General features: G+C 42.4%; 4 protein-coding genes across 4 annotated transcripts; 1 reads left to right on the top strand and 3 right to left on the bottom strand.

Annotated features, from left to right (window-relative positions):
* Positions 1–160: 160 nt before the first annotated feature.
* Positions 161–3,918, top strand: CSUI_003676 (trapp trafficking subunit; the record flags this gene model as incomplete). Its single annotated transcript, XM_068063871.1, has 3 exons — positions 161–318; positions 1,021–1,882; positions 2,884–3,918. Coding segments are annotated over 2 exons (873 nt in total), but the record flags the coding sequence as incomplete, so codon positions are not given.
* A 1,167-nt stretch (positions 3,919–5,085) lies between these two features.
* CSUI_003675 (uncharacterized protein) lies at positions 5,086–5,976 on the bottom strand. The gene has a single exon (XM_068063870.1). The coding sequence runs from the start codon at positions 5,906–5,908 to the stop codon at positions 5,654–5,656; it is 255 nt and encodes an 84-aa protein (XP_067924155.1). The 5' UTR covers positions 5,909–5,976; the 3' UTR covers positions 5,086–5,653.
* Positions 5,977–6,032: 56 nt separating this feature from the next.
* Positions 6,033–9,649, bottom strand: CSUI_003674 (zc3h12a-like ribonuclease nyn domain protein). The gene has a single exon (XM_068063869.1). The coding sequence runs from the start codon at positions 9,385–9,387 to the stop codon at positions 6,376–6,378; it is 3,012 nt and encodes a 1,003-aa protein (XP_067924154.1). The 5' UTR covers positions 9,388–9,649; the 3' UTR covers positions 6,033–6,375.
* Positions 9,650–9,714: 65 nt separating this feature from the next.
* Positions 9,715–11,477, bottom strand: CSUI_003673 (uncharacterized protein; the record flags this gene model as incomplete). The annotated part of the gene is made up of 1 exon (XM_068063868.1): positions 9,715–11,477. A coding segment is annotated over exon 1 (183 nt), but the record flags the coding sequence as incomplete, so codon positions are not given.
* Between the last annotated feature and the right edge of the window lie 3,257 nt (positions 11,478–14,734).

Here is a 14,734-nt window from a genome sequence, read left to right as displayed (position 1 = left end):
ATAATAATAATAGTAGTAGTAGTCAGATATCCAGAGGAGGGGGAGGAGAGACTTCTGCTCCTTCTCCTCACCTTCAGTTGGGGGATCGATGTGGCGGGGGGCCTGCTGCTGGGAGATCGTCTTATAATCGGAGTAGCGGAGNNACATGGACACTCGAAGACATCGAGAAACTTATCGGTCTTATAATCGGAGTAGCGGAGGAGGAGGAGGAGGGAGAAGAGAAAGTCGATATAACGCCGGCACTAGTAGTAGTAGTAGTGGCAATAATACGACTAGTCAAACAGGGAGTAAAACCGTTCTTCCTCTATGTCTTAAATGGTAAGCCAAGAGCAAGGCAATTCCATCTATCTATCTATCGACCTGTGCATACTCTATATGTCTATCTTTAATCTATCTATCTTCAAGCTATCTATCTTTAGTCTACCTATCTTTACCCATCTCTCTATCTGTGTGTCTATCCGTATGTCTATCTCTTCCCACTCGATTTCTGTGTTGTCTCTTCAACGTGTGTATGTATGTATCTATCTATCATTAATCTATCTTTCTATCAATCAATCTCCAATCTATTTATCTGTTATCTATCTATCGATCGATCTATCGTCGATCTATCTATCTATCTATCTGTAATCTATCTATCTATCTGTCTATCGGTTCGTCTGGCTTCTATGTATCTATCTGTAATCTATCTATCGATCGATCTATCGTCGATCTATCTATCTATCTGTAATCTACCTATCTATCTGTCTATCGGTTCGTCTGGCTTCTATGTATCTATCTATCTATCTTGAGATCTATTTCTCTCGCTTTGCATTTGTTTCAGTGACTATTTCTTTGCACGCCTTTCTCCCTAATCCATTGGAATCCTTCTCACTTTCTCTCTCTATCTCCCTGTCTTACATGCACAGCCTTCATAACACCCTCCCCTCGTCTTCTTTATCTCCCCCTTTTTTTTCTTTCTTTCTCTCACTATCTCTTCTTCATCTCTCCTTTCTTTCTTTTTGAATGGTGCCCTACACGCAGGCGTATCGAAGGATCTCCAGGGCCAGCTGTATGGTCCCAGTTTGGTGCGGAGTGTCTCTTGAGCTCTCGCACTCCTCTTCAGCTCACGATTACCTCTATGTCTGAAGAATACACATGCGCTGGTATCGTCACAGCTGTTCTCTGTGTCGTCAACAACGAATCGCAAGACGTCGATCTTCTCGCTCTTCTTCCTAGAGATCTCCATTACCTCACTTCTTCTTCTTCGGCATATCCTCCCCCTACTCGTGGCGGCTACCAAGGGGATGAGAGATTTCTTCTACGAAAAGGAAGAGAAGGAGGAGGAGGAGGAGAAGAACAAGACTCTCGCTTTCTGTCTCATTCGTATCATGAAGATGATACTTCAGAATCTCTTTCTTCTTCTTTCTATCCTCCAGGAGGAGGACGTTTCTCGGATCGACGTCTTCCCTACTCGTCAGGCGGGGGTGGCTACTCATCAATAGGAGGTGCAGGAGGCTTTTCGCCTTTCTCGCTCTCCTCATCTCGACGGCGACGGCGAGGGCCTTTCTGCTTTTCACCTTCTTATCCTATGGGGAATCGCACTACTACTACTACTAGTACTAGTAGTAGAAGCCAAGCTCAGCGCATGTGTTGTACCTCCAGCTATCTCCATTCTAGCCCCTACCATACAAACCCAGGGGGAGGAGATTCAGAGGGAGAATCGATGANNGGGGGGGGGGGGAGGACAAGGCTATAGAGGAATGATGTCTTCTTCTTCTTATCAGCCAACAAGTCTAAAGAATACGATGAACAGTCACAACGCTACAGCAACAGTAGGGAGGTGGATGATGACGTGTGAGGAACCGCCCGCTCTTATTCCTCTCAGCTCCAAGAAGGAACTCGGGTATATATACACGCACACAGCTTTAAGAGACATACACGGAAAAAAGCAAGATAGATCGATTCGAGATAGATTCAAAATAGGTCCAAGATAGATAGGGGGACGCCTGGATGACGCTGTTTTTATGCATATATAGAGTAAGTGGTATGAGAGCGCACGTGAAGAGTAGGAGCTCTACATCGGTGTAGATCTATATACTTCCTTTGTAGAGAGAGAAGAGACCTGATAGGTGATGTATATGCAGGTGTCTCTTTAGACGATAGGGGTGAGGCTGCTTGTGTCGATATATATATATATATGTATATAGCACATGTTGTTGTGTATGTATCGTGTATCCCTTTGGGGATTTCTGTCTCTCTCTATCGATCTGGTCTTCTCGGTGTGTGCGGGTGGAGGCTCATTTATCTCCTTTTTCTATCTTTCTGTTATGTGGTATCGAGCGTTCTACCTCATGGACTCTGTTCAACACGAGAAGAGACAGAGAGATGCCTGAGAGATGGAGTGTACATACAGAAAGGTCTTCGCAACATACACCTCCTAACCTTGGTTCTATGATACCCAGATCGATAGAATTAGCTAGCCGAGATTATAGACAAAGAGAAAGAGAGAGAGAGACAGAGATGGAGAGAGAGAAGGATGGATATTTCTACCAGTATTATACGCGCGTGACGTATAGAAGAGATCTGAGACAAAAGAAAGATATGAACTTCTCTATGCAAAGAAGCGCGATGAGATAAAAAGACTAGGTAGCTAGATAGATAGATGAAAGATAGATGGATTAAAGATAGATAGGATTAAAGATAGATGAGTGTTTCGTGTGTTATTTTTGTGGTGTGTGTGGGGGCGGTTCAAGGGGGTGTGTCTTTTCTTTCTTTTTGCTGTCTGACGTTCTTTCTCTTCCTCCTTTTCTTCCTTTCTTTGGTGCTTCATTCATTCTTCCTTTCTTTGGTGCTTCATTCATTCATTCATTCTTTCTTCCTTTCTTTGTTGTTTTGGGTGTTTAGGCGTATATCTCCAGGAGGCAGTCAGTCTGTGTATCTTCAATTTCTAGCGACACGTAGCGGACTGCATGCACTCCCGCCTATCCTTCTATTGGATCGCAAAAGCAACCGGAAAATCCTTGCGAGGGGAGGCCAAGTCGTTGTCGCTCAATAGTCGAAGAAAAAGAAAAAGAAGACACTTCTTCTTCTCCTCTCTTTCTTCGTCGTCTTCTTCTCTCTTTCTCCTCTTTCTTTCTTTTCTTCGTTCTTCTCCATCGTCGTGTTCTCTTCTCGTCTCTTGAGACAGTTCTGAGAAGAGAGACAAGACCCTCGCGAGTCTCTGGGGGGGTGAGGGAATCTCCTCCCTCCAGTACGAGGTGTCTTCCAGGCAAGAAGAAGAAGAGATAGGAGATATTTCAAGATGACTCTTCTCTTCACTAGCTCTCTTTTTCTTTGTTTGCGTCGCTATCGCGTCTCATAAGCGAAGGGTCTCTATCACCTACATACATATCTCTATCCAACAGATATGCACATATGCTATCTATATATGCTTATGCTATATATATCTATACATATGCTAATATAGATAGATATATAGATATGGATATGTATGTCTATGTATGGGTGAATGAGGGGCTGACTGATGGAGAGAGAAGTTTAAGGAGGAAGAAGGCGGAGGGAAGAGTCGCACGACTGCTGACTACTGACTGCTCCTCCTATCTGTCTATCTGTCTGTATATCTATCTTTAATCTGTCTATGTTTAATCGATCACTCTCTTTCTTTCTTTTTTGGTGTCTCTTTTTGTTCTCGTTTTCCTTCGTAAGAGAAGAATCTGTGGGGATCTTTTTGGAGTCTCGAATTTTCACGTCGTCTTCTTTCTTTTTCTTTTTGAGCGAGATGTGGTCGTAAGAGAAGCGTTAAACCAGTAGGTGTCTCTATCATTCATTATCAGGATGATGTGGAGGTCCTGAGAAGAAGAAGAAGAAGAGTGGAAATAGAAGAAGAGAAGTATTAGGAACCGTCTCGTCCCAGCCTTCCTACTTGAATCTATCTTCCATTCATCTATCTCCCGAGTGGAAAGAAAGAAAGGCGAAGATGTGAGATTCTCCTCTCTGCTCTCGCTCTCTCTGTGTCTCTTCCTTTCTCTTTTTTCCTTCTCTCTCTTTCTCTTTCTCTTACTCTTTCTTTCTCTTTTTCTCTCCTCCCCTCTAGGTTGTTTTCTCCGTTTCTCTGGAGAGATATAGATGAAAGACAGATAGATACACTACACGCTGAAATATAGATAGCTAAAGATAGATTAGAAGTAGATTAGAAATAGATACATAGATAGATAGATAGAAGATGAATGGATAGATGAACACCCTTCTATTTATCTCTATACTTATATCTTTACTACTACTGTCTCACTTGTACTAGTTGCTGGACTCCATGACCTCCCTTACTTGCTTACTTATCCACCTGCCTTTTGATCCTTATTCTGCTTTTCTTCTTCTTTCTATCAGTCGCGAGTCTTTCGAGTAGGTTTGTGTGCGAGTCGATTTCTTTTCTTCTTCTTTTCGCCTCCCTCCTCGTTGTGCGTCTTCGGGGGTGCAGAGAAGGTCAAGAAGCACAAGAGAAGAGACACACGCGACATCTACCACCTGCACCATTCACATTAGTCATTACTACCTCTACTACTACTACTACGACTAGTACTGCTTGTAGTAGTAGTAGTATTGGTAGGCTTCGTGTGACTCCTCTTCATGGTCCTTCTGAGGAAAGTAGTGGGAGTAGTCGTCGGTACTAGAAGGAGGGTGGACAGTCACACGACTCGTCCCGTATGGTGGCTCTGCTACCGAGCGTAGGCGCAGAACCCCTACTACTCCTAGGACTACTCAGGCTTGTAGCAACAGTAATACGAGTATCAGGAGTATGGCTATGTAGCCATTGTAGTAGTAGTCGTAGTATAGTAGTAGTCGTAGTCATTGTAGTGGGAGTTGTAGCAGGACTTCTAGTAGTATTAGTGGTATTAGTAGGCTCTTTCGAAGTGTATGTACGGGGGGGTGTGATGCTAGTAGGAGCTTAGAATAGAAGAAGAAGAGGGTTAATTGGCTGGTCGCTCCTAGATGTTTATTCTCTACCAGTCATCACCCTTAGCAGGAGGAAGAGGAGAAGGAGAAGGAGTATCGGTGCGTTGTATGACGGGGGGTGAAGAGAAAGAAAGAAAGAAAGCTCAGATTCAATGAGGAAGAAAAATCAATCGACCAATGGAGAAGTTTAAGAAGAAAAGAAAGACATGGAGAGTGTCAAGGATGGAAAGAGAGACAGCTAGCTAAACAGACGTAGACAAGGAAGAAGATACCGCTACACATACACACAGAAGAGAAAGAAAGAAAGAAAGACCAAGAGACACTGTTCCTTCTTTTTCTTTCTCTTCGTCATTTCTTCGACAAGAGACAAAAAGAGTATGAATCGAGACTTCAGTCTACTCCTGTCTACGAGCTAGCTAGACAGCTAGCTAAATAGGGAACGAACTCGCTACTGCACAGCCAACCTTGAAATCTCATACACCATCATGGAAGAAGGAATGTAAAGACCTCCTCCTTCTTCAAGAGAAAGAAAAACGGCACCTTGGTTCGACAAGAGACAAGAAGAAAGAGACAAAGAGTGAATAAGAGAGAGAGAGACAGAAAGAAAGAAAAGAAGTCTACTCTTTCTCTCTCTCTCTCCTAAAGCCTGTCGTCATTCTCTATCTCTCCCAGTAGAGTCATACCTCGTTAATTCTTCGTGTTCTATCTCTCTAAATAAACCCTCTTACAAAGATAGAAAGAAAGAGATGAAGAGTATATACACTCTCCCAGACAAAACTCTTCTATCAAGTTCAAAGACAATTGAGAAAGAAGAAGGCCAGCCAGTTATGCGATTGTCTCCACAAGACGAAAGAAAGAAGAAAAATTCCAAGAAGAGGAAAGAAGAATTGAGTCTCTTCATCCTCTTCTTCATCTCTCCTTCCCCCCTATCTCCATATCTATCTACACACATATATACATATACACGTACTATATACATATAAGTATGAATACAGTATGTGCATATCTGTATGTATACATACACTGTATGTATAGAGACATATATACACATACTATATACGTATATATATATATATATATATACATACGTATATAGTATGTATGTACGCATGTATCTGTATGTATGTATGTATACATCTGTATGTATGTGTGTATACACCTATATTTATGTGTATGTGTGGATGGCTGTGTGATGTATGTCCGGGTGATAGAGGTAGGGTAGACACGGCGATGACGATGATGAGGATTCTATTCTTTTTCTTTTCTGTCTGCTAGATGAGAGAGAGAGAGAGCGCTAGGCTTTCATCATTGTATCATCCTCACTAGCCCCTCTAGAGAAACTTCCTCTTTTTCTTTTTCTATCCCACGATCTGAACGATCGTCGCGAGTCATGTCTATCTTTCTTCTTTCCTCAAATCTATGATGTCTCTCCCTCTCTACTCCCTTTCATCTTCGGCATCTTCCCGACTCTTTCTTTTTTGGCTTCCCTCTCGCTTTCTCTTCTTGCCTTGGTTTATATAGAGCATACATAAGGCGAAGAATCTTCTCATCTCTCCCGTCGCCTCTAGAAGAAAAGGAAGAAGAATAGAGAGATTTCTTAGGCAGTTGGAAGTGCCCTTCGCATCCTCTTTCATAAGACACACAGAAGTGTTTGATGCGCTTAGAAAAGTCAACGCCATAGGGCGAATGAAGAATGTCTATAAATCGATCTCTCGTTATGATACAGCCCTCGCAACTCTCCGCTACACTCAGCATAAGAAGATCATCGTAACACCTGGTACGCTTGAACGAGACCTTAGATCCATCTTCTTCTCTTCCACGTTGTCGAGAAGATGAAAAGGAAGAAGAAAAGGAAGAAGAAGAGAAACTAGCTGAAGAGAAGGAGGAGGAAGAAGAGAATTGTAAGAGAGGAAAACGCTCCGGACAGAGAACGAGATATCCCGCCTTTTCTAGCCGTAAAAGAGCGAGAGGATTGATTAAGGGATAGAAAGATGTATCTTCGCTCCTCTTCTCCTTTTTCCTTGGAAAATTCTCTTCGAGTCTGCTGGCCCGACAGTAGCGACAAAAAGAAGAAGCACAGAAAGAAGCACGAAGTGAGGAGTGCATCCAAGAATATGCTTGAGAAGACGAAGAAGAAGAAGAAGGAAAGAAAGAGAAAGATTTGGACTTTCTATTCAACTTGATTCGATACCCACAATTCTGTAAGCTCCCCCTTTGTTGAAGATCCCTCTTTCTCCATCGAGCCAAGGAGCAGTCGGGAGACCGGCAGTCACCGTCATCTTTCTTTTCGATACGACTGCGCCTGGAGAAGGATGCATGACGATCTTCCAAATCCTTCCAAGAAAAAGAAGAAGAAGAAGAGTAGGGGTTGGATCGCTTCTCATCTGAAGATTCCATGAAGACGCTATAATCTGATACCGTATCAACGTCCTCATCGTAGTCAGAGTCATCCATCCTCTCCTCCTGTCTCTTCTGCTTTTTTTTCTTCGTCTTCATCTTCTCTCCATCTTGATCTCTTTCTTTCTCGAAGATGGCTGTCTTACACTCTCTTTTCTTCTTCTTCATCCCCGCGAGCTCATCCTCATCTTCTTCTTCTTCAAGATTCTCTCGGACTTTGTGACCTATTCCTCTTCCCTTGTTGCGCATCCGTGCTGCCGATGCCTTCATGGCCGTAAGTTCTTCGGGCCACTTCCCCGTTCTCTTTTTCTCCTCTTGCAGGAGTTCGAGGAGGTCTCGCGCTTGTCTCAGTCGCCAGTCAGGCACAACGACAGTGATATTCTTCGCGTTCATTTGACGGAAGAAAAGAACAGCATTCTCGAGAAATCCCGCGTCAAAGCACGTCTCTTCTGGAGCAAAGTCTCTTCCGCAAGCCACGCAACAGGCAGGGACAGACGTCCACGGAGCAGAAGAAGAAGAAGAAGAGATAGAGAGAGAAGACTTATAAAAGGAACTACCTCGATCTTTGACAGATAGACATGCAACGTTTGATCCGTCCAGAATGAGATGCCGAAAAGCATATCCTGGAGGAGGTCTAGGAAAGGCTGGGTGATACGCCCAATTCCTATCATTTAAGATCTTGGAAAAGTGAGAAAGATCCACCTCTCTTCTTCTTCTCTCTTCTTCTCCTTCCTGATGGAGAAGATGCCTGTCATTCTGCACAAATAACTCAGAAAAGCTCTTTCTCTCGGCCTTTATGTGGATGTGTGTATTCGCTTTCTCCTCCTTCTCCTTCTCCTCCTTCTTCTCCATCTCCTTCTCCTTCTTCTTCTCCTTCTCCTCCTTCTTATCGTCGAAACACATTTCCGTAGTCTTTCTCATAGAGCCATCTCCCTGTCTAGCCTTTATATCCACAGACTTCGAGGGAGATCCACACTCTCCTAAGTCCGTAGAAGAAGAAGAATGAAGAAGAAGAAGAGGAATCGCTTCGACCGTCATAGCCCTCTTCACTCTTTCTCTTGTATCGGCATTTTCTTGCGAGGAAGGACAGCTCAAAAGTGTACTTAAGTTGCCCTCGTCCTCCTCCTTAGAGATAAAGCCTCCAGGATTTTGCGTACAAGAAAAAGAAGGAGAGAAAGTAGAAGAGGAAGAATTCGAGTGGACGAGGAGATGTCTTTGGAGACGGAGTTGAAGATTTCTCCAGAAGCCAATGACGAGGATGTGGTTCGTGTCTAGACATGAGTTGGGGTGTCTAGACACCGGCACGGCTGAGGAGAAAGCGGCGAAGGGTTCGTTATTGTAAAGGCAAGAAGGAGGAAGAGAAAGAAGAGATTCTTCTGAAACGAAAGAAGCTTCTTTCTCCGAATAAGTCGTTCCTAGGCTTCCTCCAGTCTTTTGCTCTTCTTCTGGAAAGATAAGAAGAAGAACCTCTTCTTCCTCTCCTCCTCCTCCTAAGTGAGGGAGATAAGAAGAAGAGGAAGAAGAGAAGTTCTCTTCTATGACCTTGCGAATCCAGTCGATAGCAGATAACTGAGTCTGTTCATCATGAGGAAGAGACGAAGAAGAAGAAGGAAGAGAGAAAGAGGAGGAAGAAGGAAGAGAAGAATGGATGGATTTCTTGATTTGCTGGTCACTCCGAGAGAGATCCAAATGCCTTGATAGAGCTTTCCCTACCGTCTCAGATAGACATTTATCCAACCCGAGTGTATGTACACCCAAGGAAGGAGCTGGAGATACACTTCGATTCTTGTAGCACTCTTCCACGATATCACTCAACAGAGCAGGACAGCATACATAAGGAGAATACAACACACCCCGAGAAGAAGAAGAAGAGCAAGAAGAGGCGTCATCTGACAGCTGAAGAGACAATTGCCAGGTGACTCGCCCAGAGGGGAGAAAAGAAGAAGAAGAAGATGAAGATGAAGCATCGTAAGACAAGTGTATCGATTTGCAAGAGCGGGATGGTATAGGTGAAAGATTCGAAGAAGAAGAAGAAAATGAGGAAGGAGAGGGACACATCATCTTGGAAAATGAAAGAAGAAGAAGAAATGAAGAAGAGAAAAATTACGTTGTAAGGAAAGAAAAACCTTTTGAAAAGCAATTGACTACTACTACTACTGAAGCTCCTGGAGTGTATAGACACTCGGAGCCATTGAAGATCTTCAAGCCAGCCAAGAGGTAAAAGCAGGAAAAAGACTTCTTTCCTCTTCTTCCTTCCTGTCGAAAGCTTTTTCTTTCTTCTCTTACTGAAAAGAAAGAAACCCTTTCTCTTACATTAAGTTCATTTCATATGCATGTACATACATATACATATATACATATATATGTATATATATATATATGTGTATCTGTCGATATTGTATATCGAGAGACCGTAGATAGATGGACGAATAGATACAGAGCGATACACAGATATGTCTATACACTGTATATACATACACATATATATATATATATGTGCGTATGTGTATGTGTGTGACTGAGTATATCTGGCTAGCTGTGAAGTGCATGTGCGTGTCTCCCCTCGCCAGCATCGATTTGCTGGTTCATCGACGGTGTATAATAGACAATCGATCACTCAGTCAAGAGAGACTCCTCGTGTTCTTCTTTTCTTTCACTTCTTCATGAACAACACAAAGAAAAGACATCTATCCATTTATCTATCTCTATACGTCTATCTATCAAGAGTGGTCTCCTTTCATTCTTTCCTCTTATCACCCCGTTCTTCTTCTTTCGAGATCTTCCCACAACTGCCTTCTGTCCTGTATACAGAATTCCTTATCAGTCTGCTTCTCTTTTCTTTCTTCTTCTCCTCTTTCTTTCTTCTCCTTGTAAGCCTTTCTCCCCTCTCTCTCGTCCTAATTTTGGTACTTTTGTCCCTTCACTCTTGGGGCATGTCTCTCGGAAGAGCCAGCTTGGATAGACTTCTCTTGGCTTTCTAAGCCGAAGGGACAAACCTAGATAGATGAAGAGAGAGGCTTTCAATCTTCTTCTTCTGTTATGAGAGCTCTTCCTCTTTGAGCTACGTTCTTCAAAATTTCATAGAGAAGAAAGGTAGCTCTTACATCGAGAAGTAGAAAAGGAGAAAGAGAGGAGGAAGAAGAATTTGACTAGTCAAGGAAGGAGAAAAGAAGAAGAAAAAGAGAAAATGACTCTGCTTGTAGGAGAGATCGTAGATGTAATAAGAGTCTGCTTGGAAGAAGACAGAGAAGAGTAAGGAGGTTAAGAGCAGCCCCACTACCACAGCGACACTCCCCTGTCTCTCTCTCTCTTTCGTTCTAGATCTTTCTTCTTCTTCTTTTCTTCTTCTTCTTTCTCTTCGGTTCGTTTTAATTTCAGAGCTGTACGCCTTACCGTTTTCCTTTATCTTCTTTTTATGTCTACATGTAATCTTCTTCTTCTTCCTGTGATGCAAGAGGCAGCCCTTTTTGTGTGTGTTTCTTTCTTTCTTCTTCTTCTTTATTCCCCATCTTCTTCTTTTTCTTCTCTCCGTCTATCTCTCGCAAGGAAATCTCTGGCTGTGTCCCTCTCTCTTTCACGTCTTCTCTTTCATTCTCACCTTTTTCTCGACAAGGAGCAAACAGCCACGCCTCGCAATTCTTTCTCTGGAGAAGAAAGAAGAAAGACGTTCTCTTCCTCTTCTTCTTTTCTGCATACGAAATGAGAGAGAGAAAGAGGAAAGAACAACAGCCTGAGGAGGAGAGGGGAGGAGAGACACAAACGTAATGATAAAAAGAAGAGGGAGAAGAACTAGAGGAACAGAGAGCTAGAAGAAAGAGAAGAAGGAGAGAGAGAGAGAGACACGGAAGGCGAGAGGAAGATAAGGAGGGGAAGAAGTAAGAGAAGAAGAAGAAGTTGGAGAGAGAGGTGGCTAAAAAGAGAAGGCGAAGAAGAAAGAGAAGAAGAACACAGGAGAGAAGAGGTTAAGTCTGTCCAAGAGGACTGCTCTCCTTAAAATGGATGGAAGAGGAAAGAAAAGAAAAAAGACACAGGAAGAGAAAAGAGAAGAGAAAATCGACGAAGGCATTGTAAAAAGTCATCTTGGGAAATGAACAAAGGAAAGAAAGACAAAAGGATAAGAAGAGAAACGTTTTATGGCGATGAGAAAGAAGAATAGACAGGAAAGAAAGGGAGAGAAAGAAGACTGACTCTTTTCGCCTTGACGGATGATCGACCGATCGATCGCTCGCCTGGAGGGTCGAGGAAAGTGAGGTGTCCGTCCGCTTCTTTCTCTTTTTTCTTTTTCTTACTTTTACTCCTCTCAGCTTTTCTCCTCTTTCTTTTTTCTTTTCTTTCTTCGTTTCTTTCGTGAGTGATAGAAGGGAGAAAGAAAGGGAAGATGTTGACCGGAGTTACAAGAAGAAGAAGAATGGATGAAAAGAAGAAGAATGCGGAAGCAAGAAAAGAAGAAAAGGAAGGCTGAAAGAGATAGTTAGACCGGTAGATAATTAGATAGATAGATAGATATCTTGATGAGAGGGTGTCTTCACAAAAGAAGAAGAAAGAAGATAAAGAGAAAAAGTTCGTTTGGGTATTTTCTTTCTTTGCTTCTTTCGTCATTCAACGGGAGAGATTCTTGTGTGTCCTGTCGTCGAGCTCTTTCTCTTCTCTTTTTACCACGAGAAGGACTTCTATCGCCATCTAGCGCTCGACAAAGAAGAAAAAGAAGAAGAAGTTTCCGCAATCGATAAGAAGTCTCTGGACCAGAGACGAAGAGAAAGAAAGGGAAAGACACACACGCACCTAGGGAGAGACAGAGAGAGAGAGAGGTCGGAGAAAGAAGAAGAGAGAAAGGAGAAAGAAAGGAAGGGGGGTGAATTAATATTCTTTGTCTTGTTCCAATAGACATATCTGTCTAGTTCATTCAGTACGACAGGAGACACCCTCAATATAGACAGACATATAGACATCTATGAAAGTTGAAGGTGTCTTCTAGTTACACCAGAAAGAAGAGTTTCATCTTCTCAAATTTCCTCTTCTCTTCATCTTTTCTGTTCGTTTCTTCTTCCTCCTCATCTTCTTCAAAACGACCACTCGTGCTGTATACACAAGCATACACATACATGGCAAAGTATATAGACATACATATACAGATATAGACATATAGAGAGAGATAGATATATAGATATGGACATATAGAGAGAGATAGATATATAGATATAGACATATAGAGAGAGATAAATATATAGATTTAGACGTCTAGAGAGAGATAAATATATAGATTTAGACATCCTATGCAAACACGGAGGCGCAGAAGTACACGGATGCCTAGACATAACACTCTACACATGTATAGACAGACAACATATACATACAAATATATACCTATACATGCATATACATAGGTATATACATATATATATATATGTTCAGATATAGAAGACAGATGGATAGGTCCTTCATGTACGTCGAAAGAGGAGATAGTTCTGTCTGTGACCAGGCGTATGTGGAGTCTATGCACAAGGAGAGCTACCCGTTCTTCTTCGTCTTCTTCTTTTCAGTCTGTGTGGTAAATTAGATCGTTCATAATGCTGTAGGTAAGAGTGAAATTTTAGAGAAAGTTCAAGAGGAAAAAGAGTAAGAGCAAATCATTTATAGAGAGAAAGAAACAAAGGAGGAAAAGAACCTTCTCCATATGATCTTCATTGAGAGAATAAAGCAGCGAACTTGGCGTTTCCGTCGAGAGTGTCTCTCGAGTCTCCTTCCTTCCTCGTCTCCATATAGCTCTGTATGTCCTTCTCACTCTCTACAGACACCTATGCCCATATACATGTAGATCACCTCTTCTACGAGTTTTCTCCCCCTACCAGATGCATGGATACGTAGATATACATAAAGAGATAGGCATATCCCTCTGTCTGTATATCTACAGAGAGAGAGTTATGAGTGTGTATGTACACGGGTGAATATGAGAAAGAGAGAGTTGCTTGACGACGCAAGAAACAGAAGATCGAGAGAGCTCGCCAACATAGAGATTGTCTCTAGATGACAGACACCCGTGAATGTGGTAGACAGAGCCTTCAAAGAAGAGATGGAAGACACGGAAAGAGAGAAGCAAAACTCATCTTTGCAACAGAAAGCATTCCTCATGTTTCTGAGAGAGAAGGAAACCTCTTTGGAGCCTAGTTAGTCTGTAAGTTCATTCACTTTCTTTCTTGCTTGATAGGACAGAAAGAGAAAGAGAGAGACAGAGAAGAGGAGCTTTCTATTAACGGGGTGTAATTCGATCTTCTCTTACTTTGAAGAAAACACATGGGCCGTCTTAAAGACGGATGAAAGATAAGAGAAAGAGGCAACCTCAAACTACTGCTATGACTACCTGCCCGCCCCCCCTTTCCTTCTTTCTTTCTTTCTCTTTTCTTTCTGAAAGGTGTAGAAAGCAGATGTGTGTGTGCCAATCTAGTCTGAGTTTTCTTTCTTCTTCGAGAGACTTCTTTTTCTTCATCTCTCTCTTCTTTTCGGAGTCTTTCTTCTTTCTCTAGGGTCCAAGATTCTTCACACGAGAGACTGTCTGCTTCTAGCAAAGCTTTCCTTGCGGCCCTTACCCCTCGCTCTCTTGCATGCACAAAAGAGGACTTACAGAAGAAACACGAAAGATCGAGAGAAGGACACGTACTTACGTACACATATCTATCTATATATATATATATGTATATGTATAGGCACCCCTCAGGAGGGAGAAGAAGACAGAGAGGTTTGAGCTGTATATAGAGATTTCTATAGGTGGTTTCACAGTTAGGAAGACTCCGTACGTGTCTTTTCTCTTTGTATAGATCTCTGTCTCTGTAGCTCCTTGGACGGTCTCTTTCTGTATAGGAGGGGTTCGTTCTCTTTTTCTCAGATTTGCGGAGATATAAGTGAAGAAGATGAAGAGGCTGGGTCAGTCAGCCGCCTGGCTAGATCATGAGAAATATAAAGAAAAAGTGCAGCGAGGCACTTAGAGGTATGCCATACACAGTCATACATAGATATTCACATATAGATAGATACACATACATGTACATACATATCCATACATACACAACGATACATGTATAGTTATGCATACATACTCATACATGCACATACATCTTCCTACATATTCATACGTACATAGCGCGTTAGTCTTTCTGTTGCCCGTGTGAAAGATATACCTTTGCAGGTGACGACTCTACGGTGTACAGACACCCGTCCAATAAAGAATAGAAGAGACCTCAGAGTTTTCCTGAAGGAATGCAAACAGGTGCTACTTTTCTCTTCTTTCCCATGATTGATCTTCCATTCTTTTCTTCTTCGGCTATCTTACGCGGCAATATATGCCCCCGTCTACTGTCTGTACAGATGTGTCTTGTATTGAAGAAGAAAAATCTTCTTCCTCTTCATCTCCCTC

The sequence above is a fragment of the Cystoisospora suis genome (genome assembly GCF_002600585.1).
Source record: "Cystoisospora suis strain Wien I chromosome Unknown contig_1658, whole genome shotgun sequence".
Lineage (NCBI taxonomy): Eukaryota > Apicomplexa > Conoidasida > Eucoccidiorida > Sarcocystidae > Cystoisospora > Cystoisospora suis.
Note: the sequence above shows the minus strand (reverse complement) of the source record. Positions and strands in the feature narration are given on the sequence as shown.

What these genes read in the sequence shown, in the direction of transcription:
- CSUI_003675 (XM_068063870.1), bottom strand. Translation starts at nt 5,908, where the DNA reads ATGTATATAGTACGTGTATATGTATATATGTGTGTAGATAGATATGGA.
- CSUI_003674 (XM_068063869.1), bottom strand. Translation starts at nt 9,387, where the DNA reads ATGATGTGTCCCTCTCCTTCCTCATTTTCTTCTTCTTCTTCGAATCTT.